The sequence below is a fragment of the Neopsephotus bourkii genome, unplaced genomic scaffold (assembly GCF_033783945.1).
Source record: "Neopsephotus bourkii isolate Nb327-2 ecotype Australia unplaced genomic scaffold, CSIRO-AGI_Nbou_v1 NB_1615, whole genome shotgun sequence".
Taxonomy (NCBI): Eukaryota; Metazoa; Chordata; class Aves; order Psittaciformes; family Psittacidae; genus Neopsephotus; species Neopsephotus bourkii.
The window spans coordinates 7,817,688-7,838,700 of record NW_026902090.1 but is presented as its reverse complement, the minus strand read 5'-3'; the positions used below and the strand labels follow the sequence as shown (position 1 = coordinate 7,838,700).

The 21,013-nt window shown below is 37.7% G+C and overlaps 1 protein-coding gene across 1 annotated transcript in view; it reads right to left on the bottom strand.

Moving 5' to 3' along the window:
- ATRNL1 (attractin like 1) overlaps positions 1 to 21,013 on the bottom strand; it is a 507,635-nt gene that overhangs the window by 284,063 nt on the left and 202,559 nt on the right. Inside the window, exons 22-24 of the mRNA XM_061372770.1 lie at positions 15,246 to 15,340; positions 14,514 to 14,592; positions 13,153 to 13,310 (exon numbers count right to left, since the gene is read on the bottom strand). Of these exons, the coding sequence (XP_061228754.1) occupies positions 13,153 to 13,310; positions 14,514 to 14,592; positions 15,246 to 15,340 (332 nt within the window). The remainder of the gene's footprint in view (positions 1 to 13,152; positions 13,311 to 14,513; positions 14,593 to 15,245; positions 15,341 to 21,013) is intronic.

Below are 21,013 nucleotides of genomic sequence, written 5' to 3'. Positions count from 1 at the left end.
TTTATCCACAAGAAGTGATTTTCTGTGCTATCTACATTCATTTGATGAAGAAACCCAATATGAAACACTTCTGTTAGAGAGAATTAATACACTTTGCTGTCAGTGGAAATTAGCAATTTCTGCAAAACTCATGTACACAGCAGAGAATTTCTCAGACACTACCACTAAGAATAAAACAAAATTACCTTAAATGAAAACAATTCAAAGCCTGCACAAAGATGGTATTATGAGACAAAGCAGTAATGATGATACTATATACATATAAACAGCTTTTATTTCATTCATTTGAGAATATCTGACAGTTTGAACGGTTTTCACTACCTGGACTGCTGGTTAATATGGCAATTTTAACAAGACTGCAATCTGTAACAGTGTCAGTCTTGAGTATTTTTCTTGTCACAGTAAAAGATATAATAAAAGGAAAAGACAAGAAAGGAAAATGAGGACATCATGAAATAAGAAGTAAAAAAAAGAAAGAAAGAAAAGCAGAAGATTCACTTTCCTCCAGTTTTGTGTAAGGTTTGTTCATCAAAGGGTAACAGAAGGAAAGATAAGAGCTATGAATAAAGTTCAAGATAAATAATAATGTAGGACTACAACAGCAAAATTTGTAGAGCATACTGGTCTAAAAAACCATTTCATCAACTTAAAGAATCTAAGTGTTCAAAGCAAGTATTTTATAGGCATCAGTTTTTATACATTTCCACAGGAGATACAATTCATGCCTACAAAGACCATCACCTGCCCCAGTCCCAGCAAGAAACATAGCAATACAAGTAACAGAACTTCTCTTCCCTCTGAGTAGTTTACTATTTATACATACAAGGAGACTGCATTAATCCTTCTGGCAAAAGCACCACTGTGAGAAACTAGAATAATACAAATTCAAAATGGCACGTAATAAACTCTAACTAATGTGAAATATAATTGCAAATAGAGATTTGCATTTCTACAAAGGTGTTTCTAATGCAAGGCATAATGATATTATTGCATCTTTATTGTCTAGTGTTATTTAAAGTTTTTGTCAATAACTGGCAAGAAAACATAGGTCACTTTAACTAAGCCATTATCCAAGGAGGATAAGGGGAAGGTAAAAGTAATTAATACTGCCTTTGATAATATAAATGTAGAGTCAAATAATGAAGATCATTCTCAAGGATACTATTCTGGACTCAGTGACACTGAAAAACATTTGAGGTTATGGGAAATAATCATTACATTCCCAATGGTGTGCTGAAAGGGCCATGGAGGCCCTGGATGTATAGAAACAAATACTGAATGTAATTAAAAGGGTGGACTGAAGTCACAAGAAGAAAGAGCAGGAAAAATAATGCCAAGGTTACTTTGCTCCCTTCAGCTGCAAGCATAGCCTATGGGAGAACTGTTGAAAAGCATGCTTCTCCTGCCCCCTCATGCACAACATGAACTCTATCTGAAACAGATGTCATCACATTTGGAAAAACATATTCAGTGCTGGCATCAAGAATTCCCAAGGGATACTGAAATACTGGAGGGTTCAAAGAAAAGCCATGAGAAGACACGAAGACTGGAGTAAAGTTGGAGAAAAGGTGATGGAGTCCATGGTATTTACAACAGTACTTCTTTTCTAGGAGGAAGCTCGCTCTAGCACGAAACTGTATGTCAAGACTAGCCCAAGGAAAGCTACACTTTCTATGAATCACATGGTTTTAAGCAGTGGCCATAATTAACATTCAGAACTATTGGTAGGAGTATAGTCCATATCCTATTTCTAGAAATACTTAAGCCACGACTGGATTTTTTTCTTTTTCACATATTAAATATACGGCCTAGTTCAAACAACAATTAATTTGTGAAAGCCTATGCTTTCGTTCATGTCTCATTTCAGATTATATGATCACAGCAGCCCCTTCTAGATTTATCATCTATAAAATATAACACTAAAGCAGCAATGAAATCAAGTGTTTACATGAAAAAGCAATGACAAGTAACTAATGCACTTAGGGCAGATTCCAGATTTTAAAAAAAGCAGGTGACCTGCAAGATCTCCACTCTCTTGTTTAATATGCTTATCTGGCTATCTATGTCTAATAGTTGTTTGTATGGTTTCCCTGAAGGCACAGAATGTGTTTGTCTAACAGAAACCAAACAGTTTTGGTGTGTTTATTTAACCTGTTTCTTCACAATATATGCAATTCACTTCCTGATAATACAGAATTCAACAGATTTTTAAAATTACATCATTGCTACAATTTAAAGGTCCTTAAAGCATTTCAAATTTAAAACTAACAATCAGCATTTCACAATGAAAACAGAATCAGAGCTCTAGCATCCTTTTACACAGTCTAAGGAAATGAACATTCACACTATAACCTAACAAGGAGCATAAGTAGCTCCCCAACATCTGCTGAATTAGAATCACAGAATCATAGAATAGCTAGGGTTGGAAAGGACCTTAAGATCATTCAGTTCCAAGCCCCCTGCCATGGGCAGGGACACCTCACACTAAACCATGCCACCCAAGGCTCTGTCCAACCTGGCCTTGCACACCGCCAGGGATGGAGCATTCACAACCTCCTGGGCAACCTATTCCAGTGCCTCACCATCCTCACAGGAAAGAATTTCCTCCTTATATCCAATCTAAACTTCCCCTGTTTAAGTTTTAACCCGTTACCCCTTGTCCTACCACTACAGTCCCTAATGAAGAGTCCCTCCCCAGCCTCCCTTCAGATACTAGAAGTTTGCAGGTGCGAGCTGATCTTGGTGCTTCTTGTAGTTTGCCCAGCTCTTTGCTATTCTTTCTGTGTTTCTCAGGAACAGCATTTGCAGACTTTCACTTCCTCAAACCATGTAAGCATTAGTTAACCCACGCAGAACCACAGAGTGGCTCTGGATTTGAAAATTCCAGAGTCACAATGACTAATATTTTAGTTTTGTTATTTCATCACAGAAAGTAACACATCGACCTTACAGTTAAAAGATTAATACCCACCTCTACAAAAAACAGCGGTGTACATTAAATACCTCATCAAAGCAAAACCACCTTTGAAGAGGTGCCAAAGGCAACTCTTTTCCATTCTCAAGGATTGTCTTCTAGTAGCATATATAAAGTTTAACTCTTTGCATCTGTGACTACAGTAACTCCTACACTTCAGTGTCACAAAAATAGCAACTCACTAAAATAAGCATTTTTAAGCATGAATGTCTGCTTAATCTAAGGTAGCACTGCAGTCACTGCTGTCAAGATTACCCAGAGCTGGAAACTACTGTTTCCAGGGTCACTGCCTCAGAGACATTTTACCATCACATACCTTGTTGGTTCAGTGCTCAGAGGTCAGATTTGGAGCCTTCAGGTCATGGGACAAGGGACCCTGTGCTGCTGCTGTAGAACCATCCTATGATGTAAATGAGCTCTGCTTCATATCTTAGTCAGGGGATCCAGTTAGGCCAGGTATGTTGCAGCTCTGAGTGACAGTTCAGAGCAGCCTGATCAGCAAACCCAAGACCTTAAGAAAACCAAAAGCTGATCTAACTTGAAAACCCAAAACTCCTGTCAGTGTCAGGATCACAATCATGGTGGTGAGGCTGACAAGACTGTCATTGCTACTCAGCCGATGCGGGGCTCTCGAGAAGCCTACTTCACAAACACCTAATATTGGAATTTTTAAGTTGATTTTGGGCCGCTGACATGTTGTTTATTTAGAAATGTTGAAAAGCCACAGATTTGGCACAAATCCAAATTTAAACAAAAATATGAGAAACGTAAATCCTGCTCATTGTTCGCATTTATCTATAAAATCCTTATTTGAGAGGGTAACTAAGGTTTCTAGAGCTGACAGACATGATAAATGGGATGAAAATATCTATTCCCTATCACAATCTTCCTATTTCTATTCTGATTCCCTAAGAGCCAAACATTTACTTTCAAATTACCCTGACTCTGTGTAAGCCGTTCTGTACGACCTTTATAGGCTTCTGTGGTTCACCAAGGCATGGATGTTTTCTTCAGGGACAATCTTAATCTTTGAGAAGTTTTTTCTTATAACTAAAAAACCCATGTTTCTACACTCTGTCGTATGTTCCCTCCCCAAAATTCCCAAGAGGAATAGTTGGTTTATTTTCCTTTAGCTAAACAAAAGTCCTGAATAAATAAAAGCTATCTTTGAGCAATATTTTATTTCATTCCAAATGCTCTAACTACAATTTACTTAATTAATTAGATAAGGGAAATGGAAATTACAGGGAAAAAAATCCCATTGTCTACTTGCTAAATGTTACAGGGAGATAATTTTTCTTAGCAAATAGCGTATCTATACATCTCTATTTTGATATACAGCTACCAGTAGATGCTGCCTTGATCTGTCTGGAAAAGAAACCCTATACAACTGGCACATCAGTTACAGGAGTTCTTATCTCAGACATTCAAATTACATACTAATTAAAACTATGCATCATTGAGGACTAATTATCTCTTAATTAGGTGGTTTGGTTCCTTTAAATCATCAGCTGAACTACTAACAGTGCTTCCGCTTTCTGAGAAATATATCAACTGTGTTAAATATTTACAGATGTTCTGGTGGCTCATATTGAACCTTTCCTAAGGTGACTGGAGACCAATAACGAGTGGTGTCCCTCAGGGATCGGTGTGGGGACCGGTCTTGTTCAACATCTTCGTCAGTGACATGGACAGTGGGATTGAGTGCGCCCTCAGCAAGTTTGCCGATGACACCAAGCTGTGCGGTTCGGTCGATACGCTGGAGGGAAGGAATGCCATCCAGAGGGACCTTGACACACTTGTGAGGCGGGCTGATGCCAACCTCATGAAGTTTAATCATGCCAAGTGCAAGGTCCTACACCTGGGTCGGAGCAATCCCAGGCACAGCTACAGGTTGGGTAGAGAAGAGATTCAGAGCAGCCCTGAGGAGAAGGACTTGGGGGTGCTGGTCGATGAGAAAATGAACATGAGCCGGCTTCAGTGTGCGCTTGCAGCCCGGAAAGCCAACCGTATCCTGGGCTGCATCAAAAGGAGCGTGACCAGCAGGTCGAAGGAGGTGATCCTGCCCCTTTATTCTGCTCTCGTGAGACCTCACTTGGAGTATTGTGTGCAGTTCTGGTGTCCTCAACATAAAAAGGACATGGAACTGTTGGAACAAGTCCAGAAGAAGCCACGAGGAGCATCTGAAGGGGGCCTACAGGGATGCTGGGGATGGACTCTTCATTAGGGACTGTAGTGACAGGACAAGGGGTAATGGGTTAAAACTTAAACAGGGAAGTTTAGATTGGATATAAGGAGGAAGTACTTTACTGTAAGGGTGGTGAGGCACTGGAACAGGCTGCCCAAGGAAATTGTGAATGCTCCATCTGCGGCGGTGTGCAAGGCCAGGTTGGACAGAGCCTTGGGTGATATGGTTTAATGTGAGGTGTCCCTGCCCATGGCAGGGGGTCTGGAACTTGATGATCTGAAGGTCCTTTCCAACCCTAACTATTCTATGATTCTATGATCCTATGACTGGAAAAAGAAATGTACCAGGGAGAGTAATGAACTTAACATTTCTTTTTACTGTAGTGGTGTAGAAGTTGGCACAATATGGTTGGAAATCCTGCACTGGTATATTTTAACACAAGCATTATTTGTTAAAAAAGAAAAGTGCAATCTAATCATTAGAAAAGACCTCCTCATTTTAGCGGCATTTCAGGATTCATAGGAAGTATTCTGGAAAATGCTATATTAGATTTGGGTACATTAAGCTTTCAGGAATATTTTACAGCCTTATGATTTATTCTCCACAGAAGTGGTCTTAAAACTACAAGGAAATAAATGATGGATATTCCAGATAGTCAATTTTCTCAGACAAGAATCTGTAGGTGCCTGGTATTATATTTGATTACTTCAGACACAACAAAGGCAATCATAATTACCCTAAGAGTCCACTTTCGAGTACTAATTTTCAACTACTTTATATAATGTAATAATTATACATGTAAAACATACACCTGTAATAATGTAACTTTGACACCGAATTTCTAATAATGGTATTTAATGTGTTGAAAAACAGAATGGATTTGAGTTTTAGAATCTAGTACTGAAAGAAACTGAGTTCAATTCTAAAACAATTTTGAGTTTCTTAATGCAGCTGTTTCTCTAGAAATAATTCTAGAGCAAAACCCCTCTTTACATTGAATTGGGAAGCATCTTTTTATACATTTTAATCAGATATAACAAACAATCCTATGCAAGATAAAAACTGGAATCTCCAGAGCTTTTTCTGTCAAGCAAACTAAATGTTTCCACTCTGCCATGCCAAGAAAGGCAATCAGATGAGCCACTTTGGCAGACTATCAAAGTGCAAATGTATCATGAGTTGCCATGTCATGTTACTGAAATCTGAAATTTTTTTAGATCTACATTTTCTACTTTACAATCATCAGCTAATTCCCTTATGGTCTAATTTAATGCCTACAGTCAATAGATAAAACCTGACAAAATACTAAATACTATAATTTAACTTTCCTTCAAAATCTCTTCCAAAGCACTGCATACTACTGAATTTGTTGCTACCTGAACCACTGCCACCTATGTTCAGCTACAAAAGTTGTATTTGCTTTTCTCCAGTCTCATGGTCCTACCCTTCTGCTTTTGGCCCTGCATTTTTGCATGTCACTTATTTCGGGTTCAAGGATGGACAGTGCCTGGTGCCTAACCTGACCACATTAAGCTTGAGTTTTCTTTCCAACTCTGTAGAAGGTAATTTTCATAAATATATGTTGTCATTATTATTTATCAGTATTATTATTACCATCATCACCAAGCCTTCCTTTAGGCTATGATCAATATCATCATCCTATTGAAAACCAAAGCTCCCATTTTAGGCTGTACCTCAGTCATCTATAAACTAAGCCAGCCTGTACTGCCAGATGCCTTCTGTCCCTGGCTTTTTTCTCTTCAGGAAGAATGTCATGCTCCTTGTAGAACTGTAACTAAATGGTAGTTCAGTGCATTCCCCAGGTTTTTGTTCTTGCTATACTAATTTCAAACCTCTTTTTAAAGGATTTTTATATTTACTGTAAGAAAACATCGAAGTTGTTTTGGAAGCTAATGAATCCACTTCATCGTCAATACCTGTTTAGTGTTTCAAGAATTATAGCGTCTTCACACACAGCTATATGCAGTTACTCAGCAGCCTCTGTGAAAACCATTAAGGCACTTAGAAATTGAATCGTTCACCATAAATCACAAAGATTATATTTAGGTGTGCAATCACTGATGGAGGAGGTTCTGCACAAATATAGCCACATGTGGATAAATACACATTTTCCAAACAAGGATTCCAGAATCATGAGCACTGCAAACTTTGGAAACGTCTTAAAACCCAAAAAACTCTCGATCTTTATTTGTTAATTTAATAATTAGGTTTCTGCTACTGTTGCAACTTCTAATGGCAGTGACTGACAGGTTTTACTTCTTGGAGCTTTCACAATATGTAAGTCATTCGTGAATGTTCACAATTCAAAACAAAAAGAAATGAAATAAATTATGCTACACGGTAAATTTTATTACAAGGGTAAATATGCTTCTTGATTTACATTACACTCCTCCTTGAGTTGTAACAGACAGGCTATTAACAGGGGAAGGAAAATCAATTCTGAAACAGGAGCCAGTAAACTGGAAGATCATTAGTTTCCCCTTTAAAAAAAAAAAACACCTTAAATATTTATGTATGAAGTAGCTTTGATTATTTGTTGTGCTACATACAAATAAAATGTAAATCTTCACCATGATTCATTCTTCTGTTCTGGCACACACATTAATACAGGGTGCCAAAGATGATTTTCCTCAGAAACAACAGTGCAGGAAAAAAAAGAACCCAACGCTATGCTACTAAAGCTTGAAATAGGCTTGTTTAAGAATCATTAAAATCCTTCCTTCAAACACATTTGTGCATTCCACATGCGCACTAACATCATGTCTAACTTCGCTGTAACAATAATTGCTCTATGCTGTGGAAAGATGTTAGATTAAACGGAAAACGTGTTAGAGTAACTATCATATGATCAAAAATGAGTAACAAGCTTCTTTTCGTTAAATATAAACCTAAGTTTCCCAGGCAGTGCTTTGCTGCTGAGGTCAAACCTTATAATTGAAACTGACCCTCCAAATTAAAACTCAAGACACCTGTGAATCTTTCATTTATACTCTAGGGAGGAAAAGAACTAACAGTTGTTATCTTCAGGTGTGGCTTTAAATCACAGAAAATTTTGCTGCTCAAGCACAAATTGTGGTCAGACTTCCAAGTTATACTTGTAAGAACTGGTTATAAAGAGGTATAGGATACCGAGACATAGCAGCTGATGCAGAAGAGGAATGCTATTGCTGTCCTTAGAGACAGCATACATTGACCAGACTGCCAAGAAAGTATTTTAAGGGCACAGAATCATAGAATAGAATCATAGAATAGTTAGGGTTGGAAAGGACCTTAAGATCACCAAGTTCCATCCGCCCTGCCATGGGCAGGGACACCTCGCTCTAAACCATATCACCCAAGGCCTCATCCAACCTGGCCTTGAACACTGCCAGGGATGGAGCATTCACAACCTCCCTGGATAACCCATTCCAGTGCCTCACCACCCTCACAGGAAAGAATTTCCTCCTTATATCCAATCTAAACTTCCCCTATTTAAGCTTTAACCAATTACCCCTTGTCTTACCACTACAGTCCCTAATGAAGAGTCCATCCCCAGCATCCCTATATGCCCCCTTCAGATACTGGAAGGCTGCTATGAGGTCTGGCAAGCATGTGCTTGCTTCCTATACAACTTGCTACTTTTCAGAATATGGGAGAAGGTGATGAAAAAAAGGGAAGACATCTGTTACCAGCTTCAACAACAAAAAAAGCCTGGCCATAAAATTAGTTTCCTGAGTGAGGAACACGTTGTTACTGCTGTTATTAATATTTGCTGTTATTAATATGAATACCTGTCAGAAGCCCAGCCTTTATGACTGCTTCCTACTTCAGGGACCACTGACTATTATTTGATGTGTCGGCTATAATTTGAGTTACTGCTTTTCAGTAAACGTTACAGCTTTCAAATTCCATTAGCAGTCAACTCTGAATTACATATCTCTCAAAACAAAACAAAAATGAGCTGAAACATGTTATGTGGCTTTGCCATATATTCAGTTCAGCAATCTAGCCTATTTAAGAGAGCATGGAGTCCTGCTTAACATGTATAAGACTCCACTCTCATGGAGTCCTGCTTAACGTGTATAAGACATGCAACACCTAAAGGTTCTGTATTCATCCTTACTTTCCAGTCAACTCTGCATTACAGGAAGTGGAGAATAAGTGATAGAAACTCTTGCCAATAATTCAACAGGAAAATACCCAACAGTCATGTACCAGCATATAACTACTACATACTTCTGAGAAAAACTTGTAGCTGTCCTCCATGTTACACCCAATAAGAAGCCTATTTGTGGAAACAGCTCTAAGCTGAAGATGTCCTATATCATCAGCTTTCTAATGACCCCTTATACAACTACGGCACATTTCTGCTTCTCCTTTGATGTCAATGAAGAAGAGATCACATAGCTAAATAAAATGCTTCTAGCATCAGGAAATTTTAATGCATCTTTTTCCCTTGAGGGTTGCACAGCTCTCTTACTAACTGAACACCAAGCTGTGTGCCCATAGCCATTATGGAAAGAAAAAGGATGCTGAGTAACAGGAACCTAGAGTACAGTTTTACAAAGAAAGCAGGACTTAATCTGAAACTGAAAATTTCCTGCATAGTTTCTATGGTTGGCAAGTAATTCATTGCTATCCAATGATGAAGAACTTGTATTCTGAAGTCATCAGACTCACCAGTGACAAAAATACAATGCGTCCTTGGGTAGCTGCTGGTGAACAGTAATCACAGACCAGCACATCTTCAGGAAATTGTTGTATGGACACAACCATCACATATCCTTCTTTCAAAGTCATGAAATCATATTTCAAAGAAGATATTTTGTGTTAGAATCATGAGGGACTTATTAAGATTTGGAAAAAAAAAAACACCTCCAAGCTTGTGAATATGTAACATGCATAATAAAAGTATTTGAGAAAGCAACTGTGAGCCATTAACACAAATAAACATTCACCTGCTGGGATATACAGTTTTTCCTTGTAGTCACAAAAATCTTGATAAGAACTGAATGCAAAAATAGAGCTAATATGGGTGACTTTGATAGACAATGAAACTAAATGTCTTGCATAATGAGCCACCAACACTCAAAGCATCCCGATAAAAGACACAAGTAATCTTAGCTCCAGTGCCAGTGTAATAGAAGGCGTACAAGGAGTAGTGAAATGCATATCAACAACACAACTTGAAATACCAGTTACAATGGTAGTAAGGTCACTATTTCTGCTTCCTTAGAAACTTATTCTTTATATAAGCAGTTGTTGACAAGTCACAATGAATAATGTAAATGCAGGAGACTGGTACTCAAGACTATTTGAAAAATGCTAGTTGTGCTGAAGTGAGCACTTAGCTGTCTACAAAAGTGTTGTGTAAAAGGCATGTGCCCAATTTCCTGTTGCTATCTTACTTATTCCTATGAACAGAACACCTCTCAAGGAAGTCACAGTAATTTCTTTAGCTCTAACAGGATTAAATGAAGCCTTCAGCACTGACTTGATATAAAGTATCAGTACGTTTTAACCAGCACTATCTGACCAATGAAGCATGACTGCATCAGTGGAAAGGACTACAGTGCAAATAGTTCTGTGTCTGACCACTTAGACACAGGCCAGCTCCTGTATCATCCAAAGCCCTGCACTAGAACAGACAGCTAACTCTTTAGTCACCATAGAAAGACACGGGTCTTCTGCTTTCTAGACGATTTGAAAGATTACTCAGAGACCATCTAGAAGAGATCCTGATTTCAAACCAGAACTCAAAGTCATCATCAGAGTCCTTCCATCAGTATAACAGTAACATCAGGTTTTAATAATTATCATGCTTTAAATGAATGCTCTGTAATATAGTAATAGACTGGTATCACTTTGGCATATTGGGAAGGTGAAATCTGGTATGCTAAGAGATGTAAAAGATCATAAATAGTAGAACTGTGAGCTCACCTAGTACTGGCCTTGGAAGCTTCAGCCTCTGGATAGGGATGAACCATGACTTCCCTCTCTTAATGCAAAATCACAGGATGGCTCATTACTTTGTTAACTATCTATTATGTACAGAATCCTAAAGTTAGCTAAGTAAAATTAAACTTGTTTCCTCTGAAAAGTTCCCTACTCCATTTATCATTTGAAGATCGTATCTACTGTTAGAGCACCAAACATAAGAAATCTATATGGATAATGTGAATTTTGGATATTCTCTTGGGAAAAAAACAAACAACAGCATACACCACATTAGAGCTAAATAATAATCTTGTTGGTTTAGGAAGGCAAATATAAAGGACAATAATAAAAATTGTTAAACTGTTTCCATAACTGGACCTTAGCATTCTTTTTCTGCTGCATAAAATTGGAATGACTTAATTTCTAGACGGAAGAAGTTATTTTATGAAAAACCAGCACTACAGGGAAAAAATGCAATACTCAAGGACCATTGTCTCTGAGCCAGAATCATCCAGACTGACGAATTTCAATGTGCCTCAAAAATAAATACAGAAAACTCTATGCTATGGCAATTAGGGAAAAATCTAATTATGGAAAAGTCTGATAAAAAAAAAAAAAATCAGTGGGGGGAAGAAAGAATTTAACCAATGATCAGGGATTCCCTTTATCATGCGTTAAATGTGTTACTGTTAAGGTGCTATGCTACAGTGGAAACACCACAAGAAGGAACTGCAAACTGCTGCCATCTGACACAACTGCACATGCTAGGAACACATCACCTTAATAATTTTTGTCTTACAATCATGATACAGGCTCCTTCCAATCTTCAAAGTGAAAGGTGTGTGTAATGCATTTATGGCTTAAATTGCCTCATAGGTTTGTTTAGGAAGGCAACTGAAGTCGGTCTATGCTTAGAAAGTGGGATTGGTGAGTATAAAAAAATACTTCTACTATGGAGAGTGAAAGAAAACAGTTAACCTTCAGGGGTTTTCTTTATATGAATTAGTGCATGCAGAAATGTTAATAAATTGCACTAATTCATCCTTAAACACTGTGTAACACATATTCACAGTTAACATCCATGTACAATTAAGAAAACTTTAGCTTTATGTAACAAAACAGGAACATTATTCATCTGCCCATGTACTTAGAAGATGACTGATTTAATTGAGGAGGCTCCTAGCAGATTTTATCATTTATATATACATTTATGCAACCAGCTTTGTATTTTATAAAAACAAGGAGGTGGGGTCACCAAAATGGAATTCTGTATACTAGTTGGAGTTAACTGGCAAGTATTTTAAGCTTATTCTGGTCGTCTGAGAAATCATTAGGAATTATGAAGTTTTATGATCATTTTAAAAAACTTAATTTTTGAAGAATTAATTCCATAAGAGAGCTAAAGCCAAAAGCTGGTAATGCACATAAAGACCTCCTTGATTGGTGCAGAGGACGCAGTACTTAGAAATGCAGCTATAGTAATGGTAACTATAAATATTGCTGAAACTTCTGGGGAGGTAAAAACCAATCATCATTGCATTGATTTTTTTGAGTCTGTCACTGCATAGTATCTCACTACTCCAGAAAGTACTCAGTGAAATTGATTCCAAAGAAGTCAAAGACGAATATAAATTCTAACCAAATATACTTCGTGTAACTGAAGTTGGTAGTATTGCAATGTAATACAGACACTCAACCTACACTCAACCTTTAAGAAAAACAGAGGCTAAGAAACCTAGTGATTAACAAAAGATTATACTCAAATATCTAGGTACCTACATACATATTTATATACCCTCTTTTATGCATATATATAAATGCTTAAGATATAGCACAAATAAATATTTATGTTCAATAATTTTAACTGCAGATTTTAAAACCAACAGTTTGAAGTCAATTTCACTACCATAAGCAAATGCACCATAATTCTTATACACAAAAAACACAGCATGCAAATAATACTATTTATATACTTTCTCTATGAGTGAAAAGATTAAATTAAATGTAAAGCTAAAATGTCAACATCCCTATAGCACAAAACAGTCACACTAACCTGTATTTTGATTGGCCAGGAGAAATTGCTGACATAGACATAGAAAGTGATGTTTGGGTTGCTCCGAAAGTTGAATTTTTCACAGGAAAAGCTATCTCTGTATTCCTTAATATTAGCTTTAGAAACAACAGGAATCTCTTCTCCAGATATTGTTCCAGCTAAAAATAAAAGAACACATATGTAGACTTATTTATATTTATCACAAATATTAATCAACATCAAAGGTGTCAAAGTAAATTTGCACAAGCAACTTAATTAAGAATCATAGAATCATAGAATCACAGAATAGTTAGGGTTCTTCATTACATGACACATTAGGTATATCTTATACACATATAGAGAATTCATAGAACCTCTTGTTTCAAAAGATTATGAATTAATTATAACATTGATAGAAGTGACTTGAATTTTAGAAGAAAGTTGTTACAGTCAGCTAAACAGATAATGTGCTTTACTCTAGCAATTTACATTCCATTTCAATAAAAACTCATAGGTTAATAAAGCTTGAAACCAAATTTGGCTACATCTTACATTGTTCCTGCAGGGTTTCAATTGTTCATGAAAGCTTTAATAAGATACCTTCTAATCAACATATATAATTTTTTGCAAATACATGGATGACTAAGCTAAGTTAAAGGAATAAATAGAATTTACTAACTACAGTATGTTAAAATACTTCAGAATGACACTGATGAAGAAATTCATGAGCTTATGTAAGACAAACTCTGAATCTTTTTTGTTGTTGTTTTTAATTTTAATACAGTTTCACTTTAAGCATCATGCTTCTCTCCTTGGATGTGTTTTCAGAAAGTCAATAGAACCAATTCAGAGAAACTGTCTAAATGGAGCTTTTCTTCCTTCTTAAAACAAAGAAGAGCAATGGGGTTCAAAGTTGGAGAAAAATAGATAAGCAGCTCCTTTTATCAGCATACACAGAAGAACTTTATTGTTTGATATCAATGTTAAGGTTAATAATTAAATTTTTAGCTTGAATACGGAAACAAAGAAATAAAATCTCAGTCTCTGCAGTAGTTAAGGAAGTAATTTATCTTAATTAAAATCACAGCATTTCATAACACTGTCTTTTAAAAATTTAAATAGACTACAAGCTTTTCCTACCAAAGTAATTTTAATTGAATAGGAGAGAAAGTTAACATGTTAATGAAGCTTTGTTCAGGTTGCAAATTACCATCTGAGGTTTAAATAATATAATTAATAATTGCATACTGATAATGGCAAAAGAACACATTTGGTAAAGTTTTATTATCAAAATTAGCAACAAAGACACAATCAGGTTAAAACAGTTTAAAGGATCATGAAACCATATGAGGAAAAGTCGCAAGACAGAAGTTCACCCTCACCTGTAGAACCAATAGACCATGTAATATTGAGGTTGAAGTTGTTTGATGCATTAATTGATATATCCAAATTTTTATTTGACTAGATAAAAAAAAGAAAATATATTGAAGTTAACAAAGTATATCAGAATGTATGAAATATAACTATTGCACATGACTGAAAACAGCCTTTTAATCAACTTCCATTTTCCATTTTATACATAAATAGTGGTAATAATTCAGAGCCAAAGGCGAGCCTTTCTTTTGCTTCACTAAGAATAGGGTTCAAATAATCATATAACTACACCAGCTACCTTTTCAGACTGTGATAAAAATAATGAAATCATTCTCTTTCTAAAACTAAAGAAAAATAATCTTGGCAAATGGCTACATTTTAATTACAGTCCAAAAAAATTACTTTTCTCATCTGCTAATGAAGATTTCTTAACTAAAGTGTATATTCCTTTAATTCATCTCAGGAAGATACTGAAACTTGGGAAACATGGGAACAATAAAATAAACAAGCTGATAATTTTTTGCAGTATTAGTTGTTCTGAACTACATTTAGAAAGTCTTCTACCATTTAGAAAGTTTTATCAGTGAATTGCACTGGAACAATTTTCAGTTCTCAAGAAATATTTGAACTATCTCTAATACCTTATGGGCACTTGGGAAACCTTTAATCACGGTCAAATATAATGGAAATCTTAATCACGACTCTCCAAAACCTGTGTAAAGGTAATAACATTTTCTTACCTGTTCTGGATTTGCTATAAAGTTTATGGCAGTGTGATGGCGATCATCCTCTTGTAATAAGCTGAAGGTAAACTGGTAATCAATCAAAAGGCTGTCTGTGGGCAAAACAGGAATTAAAGATAATAAAAGAGATTCAAGTGAAAACATATTAATAATGTTATGCAAGCATAAAAAAAAATTACCATTCATGTGGATTTTAAAAGGCATGGAGTAACCTACACATCAGAATTACCCACATGCATTTCACTGCTTCAGTATTTGAATTATAACATCTTGAAGCAATAAAGTGAAGCAGCAACAGAAATAACAGTGTTAAGAAAAATAACTACATTAAGAAGCAGATTCTATCATGGAGGCATAGCAATCACTACACATAACGGAACAGTAATTCCTTGAAAAGTAATTATTCCAAAGTACACTATCAAGTACTGTTAGTTTTGAGAGCTATCAGTTCCCTAATTTTACTCTGAAATAATTATTTGAATATTCTGTTCAAAATGCATTTAAATATTTTAGTTTTACAGTCAGATGCTTTACTATGCCATAGAAATACACCTACACATGTACATCAATAGAACACATTTTAGAAAAACCAGTTTTAAAACTTGCATCTACAGTAAAATTATATAGCATGAAGGCATGATACTAAGGTAAATAGGACTGGTAATAGTAAAACAACACAGTGGAATTTTTGAATAGAAATTATATAACCACAAAGCACATCCTTTCTAAACTGACAGAATTCTAAGAGAATTTGTAAGTGGCAAGTGATACCAACTTTTCATGCAAGCGAAACAAGTGGTAGTTCAGTACTGAGACTCAGAAAGATTATATTTCAGTTCAAAATGGCACTTTTTCTGTCCATTTTTCTTTGAACCTATGAAAGGACTGGAGTCTGCCAGCAGTTACTATTCATGCCATTCCTGTCACTGAACACTAACAGCACTCTCCTGATGGCCAGCTAAAGTTGGCATAGGTGCAGAAGGAAGAAGATGACCCACACCAGGTTTAACTCTTCCTGGAAGGAGTATAAAATGATTTGGACCAGTCAGAAGACACAAGTTTTGAGTATCCCATAGTTCCTCTAATTGGAGGACTGAGATTAACTCTTATCTGGGTGACCATGAATGACTGAAAAGGAACTTATCTGGAGGGGCAAGAGTTATAATTGGACATTTCAGGGTGAAACAGGTTTCCAGCACTTCCATAACGTAAGAAACAGACACAGGATAGCTGTTGCTGCGATTCATCAGCACTCCATGTAGAATCCCAGCAGGCAGGTAGTAAAGAATCAGAAGAGCCCTCAGAGATGTAAACTGTGTTAGCAGATTAATAATCCTTCTACAACAGACTGCTGTGAACCAGAGCTGGGTGCAGTGGATGGATCTTGAATGCTCTGTTACAGAGGCAAATATCTTCAGATCTAGCAGAATAAATCTAACTCATTGACCAGTATGGTTCTACAGGGATCAAAAGATTCTGGTTTTGCTTTTGTCACAGCAAATAAGGAGGTGACTTACAAGTGTACCTGATTCAGATTATTATTTTGTGCATGTTCAAGTATGGTCAGATGCGAGTTACCTTTGATGCGACACCCTAGTGAGCAATTCTGGAGGCCTATTTTGATCCATGTCTTGATGGCATTCCGCTAGTCACCAACAGCACACAGTGTGTTACAAATAAAAAATGTGATCATAAAAAGAAAATCAGTAAATACAAAGAGAGTGAAAGATTAACTCAAAGCAGGAAAAAGCTTTGTCAGCTTTTTGTTGGACTCTGTAGCTTGCTTACTGCTGACAATCACCTTTTCTGCAGGAACACATCATCTGAAAAATACATTTTACTGTATCCCTTGGGAAGCCTGACATAGAAGGAGAAAAAAAGCTTACTGGTCAATGAAGCATGAATATAGCCCACTGTATTGTCTTAAAGAAAATGTTTTGGGGTAGGGTTTTGTTTTTTTGGTTGGTTGGTTGGTTTTTTTTTACACTGTGTGGAAAGAAAATTAAAAGATAAAGCAGTTACGTGAAAGGAATTACCATGACCTTTGAAGCTGACAAGTCCACTTTCTCTATCACTAGACACCAGTTCCACTATTCAAACAAGAGTAAATTGATCTAGATGTCTTAAGCAACAACCTTTGATCAGGTTTTTGCATGCTCTGAAGGCAAAAGATAAATAAATATTAAAGAACCCATTTATTAATACTATTGTACAGCTCGATAACTAAGCAAATCTTATTAATAAATCTCATTGAATCTATTAGTAACATTGTACTCTATCTACATATTTAACAGTAAGATTAATCATCACACCAGGACATATTTAAAGGCAGCAGGCCAGCAAAAGATGGCAAGTAGTAATTGAGCCCTTATTAAAGGGATTAATAAACCCTTTAATAGTCATGAGTAGCAAAGCCAAAAGGCTAGGAATAACGTATAGATGTGCTAAATCTCCTGATCTGGTCAACTTTTGACACCATGAAATACAAAGGCCTACTTTAGCATGAACCACTGTAAATGTATAGTGGACAAGTAGCATAGCATGCACTCCTATGGAATTTCTGGCTACTGCTAAGCTACAAATGCAAGAAGCACCATAGACAGGCCTTCTGGACAAGATATTGCTGATTTGCTCATAATACATGGAAAACGGCCCTTTAAAAACGCCATCTCAGAGATGCAGAGCATCAGCTGAAGACCAGGGATATATAGTTAAGATCTCATCATTAGGCAAAACAGGGAGAAGACACAGGACTCCTGTCTCCCAGTTATATGAACAGCTTTTCTGCACGCAAGTTTAAAAAAGATATCAAAGTCATTTACTCTTAAAATAGTGTGACCACTTTTTCCTGAGGTTTCCTGTTATAGAATCATTGAATCGTTAGGGTTGGAAAGGACCTTAAGATTATCAAGTTCCAACCACCCTGCCATGGGCAGGGTCACCTCACTCTAAACCATATCAACCAAGGCATCGTCCAGCCTGGCCTTGAACACTGCCAGGGATGGAGCATTCACAACCTCCCTGGGCAACCCATTCCAGTGCCTCACCACCCTAAAAGGAAAGAATTTCCTCCTTATATCCAATCTAAACTTCCCCTATTTAAGTTTTAACCCATTACCCCTTGTCCTATCACTACAGTCCCTAATGAAGAGTCCCTCTCCAGCATCCCTATAGGCCCCCTTCAGATACTGGAAGGCTGCTATGAGGTCTCCACGCAGCCTTCTCTTCTCCAGGCTGAACAGCCCCAACTTTCTCAGCCTATCTTCATACAGGAGGTGCTCCAGTCCCCTGATCATCCTCGTGGCCCTCCTCTGGACTTGTTCCAACAGATTCATGTCCTTTTTATGTTGAGGACACCAGAACTGCACACAATACTCCAGGTGAGGTCTCATGAGAACAGAGTAAAGGGGCAGGATCACCTCCTTCGACCTGCTGGTCACACTCCTTTTGATGCAGCCCAGGATACAGTTGGCTTTCTGGGCTGCAAGCACACACTGCAGCTGGCTCATGTTCATTTTCTCATCGACCAGCACTCCCAAGTCCTTCTCCGCAGGGCTGCTCTGAATCTCTGTGCAGCCTGTAGCTGTACCTGGGATTGCTCCGACCCAGTTGTACGACCTTGCACTTATATTTAATTGTTGTTTCTTTTTTGTTTTCTTTTTCTAAAATTTACATGTTATTTGCTAAAGCCAAGAAAATAGGAACTAAGTTTTCAAAGTATTCAGGAAAAGTCAATGCACTGATGTTACACTATCACCATCCCTCATGATTTTTACCATCTGTAACAAATCAGAAAAATATTTTCACTTTTTTAACTGCATTTTTACCAACAACACAGTTGCAACTGTCAATCATGAAAAACAGCAAGATGGTTACATACAGCACCTTTTATACTCAAGATATCCTAAAGTACTTTATGGTGTTATTAATTAATTAGTAGCTAATTAATTACTTACTCCATTAATTGTATCAAAGATAGTTGTATATTACACACTGTAGACATTATCTCTTCTGCAGTACTCAAATGGCCTTGAATACCACAGCTTGCATTATTAAAGAAGGGTTCTGAAAGCCAACTCATGGAACTTGCCTTGAGATCCTTCAAAGGTGCTAAAGGACCTTTAACTTATGCCAAGCCATCCCTACAAACTGGAGAGCAGATCTTCACTAAACCATTCAGGAGGAGCACACTTCTCAGCAATAATAACCACAATTTAGGCAAGTTTTATTCAACCTGCAGCAGAGAGGGACAAACTTTTAAATCTCTACCTCAGCCATAGACTGGATGCTGCAAAGCAGAAATATGTATCTCTTCATAGATGATTCTAATCATAGAATCACAGAATCAACCAGGTTGGGAAAGACCTTTTAGATCATCATGTCCAGCCATTACTCCCAGACTGACAAGACCACCACTAAACCATGCCACTGGGAGCCTGACCTAAATGGTTTTGAACACTTCTAGGGACAGTGATTCCACTGCTGCCCTGGGCAGCCTCTTCCAGTGCCTGAGCACCCTTTTCATGAAGGAATGTTTCCTAATATACAGTCTAAACCCCCCTGCACAGTTTGAGGTCATTATCTCTTATCCTTCTCCTGTCAAGAGAAGAGACTGTTCCTCTACCTCACTACAACCTCCTTTCAGGCAGTTGTAGAGAACTATAAGGTCCCCTTCGAGCCTTCTCTTCCCCAGACTAAATACTCCCAGTTCTCTCAGCTGCTCCTCATCAGACTTGTGTTCCAGACCCTTCCCTAGCTTTATTGTCCTTCTCTGGCCTGCTCCAGCACCACAATGTCTCTCTTTTAGTGAGGGCCCCAGAACTGCACACAGGGTTTGAGGTGCAGTCTCACCAGTGCCCAGTACAAGGGGATGATCACTGCCTTGGCCCTGCTGGTCACACTATTTCTGATACAGGCCAGGATGCTGTTGGTCTTCTTGGCTGACTGGGCACAAGCTGGCTCAGGTTCAGCTTTCTCAATCAGCACCCCAGGTCCTTGTCCGCTGACCAGCTTTCCAGCCACTCTTTCCCAGACTGGCACTTTGCAGAGGGTTATTGTAGTCCAAGTACAGGACCCAGCACTTTGCCTTGTTGAACCTCGTACAACTGGCCACAGCCCATCAATCCAGCCTGTCCAGATCCCTCTGCAGAGTCTTCCTATCCTTCGCAGATCAATGCTCCCAGCCACCTTGGTGTCAGCTGTAAATTTACTGAGGGTGCCCTCAATCCCCTCATTCAGATCATCACTGAAGAAATTAAACAACACTGGCCCTAACACCAAGCCATCAGGGACACCACTAGTGACCAGTCACCAACCAGACATGATACCATTTACCACCACTCTTTGGGCTCGGCCATCCAGTCAGTTTCCAACCCAGCAAAGAAGCCACCTATCCATGCCATGAGCAGCCAGTTTCTCCAGGAGAATGTTGTGGGAGATAAAGGAGTAAAGCCTGCGTCAAAGGCTTTACTTAAGTTCACATAGAAAATGTTCACAGCCTTTCTCTCATCAATCAGGCAGGTCATCTTATCATAGAAGGAGGTCAGGGTGGTCCAGCAGGACCTGCTCTTTATGAACCCATGCTGACTGGGCCTGATCTCCCCATTAATTCAAGGAAGATGACTAAAGTGAATACGACTTGAATGAAGCAGAGAACACTGCCTAACACACTTATGTGATTCAACAGGGCAAGTTAAGTCGGGTGCAAATGAAGGAGCTGGCATTAAGCAAACATTTCCTTCCCATCTTTCTAATGACTGCAGCTG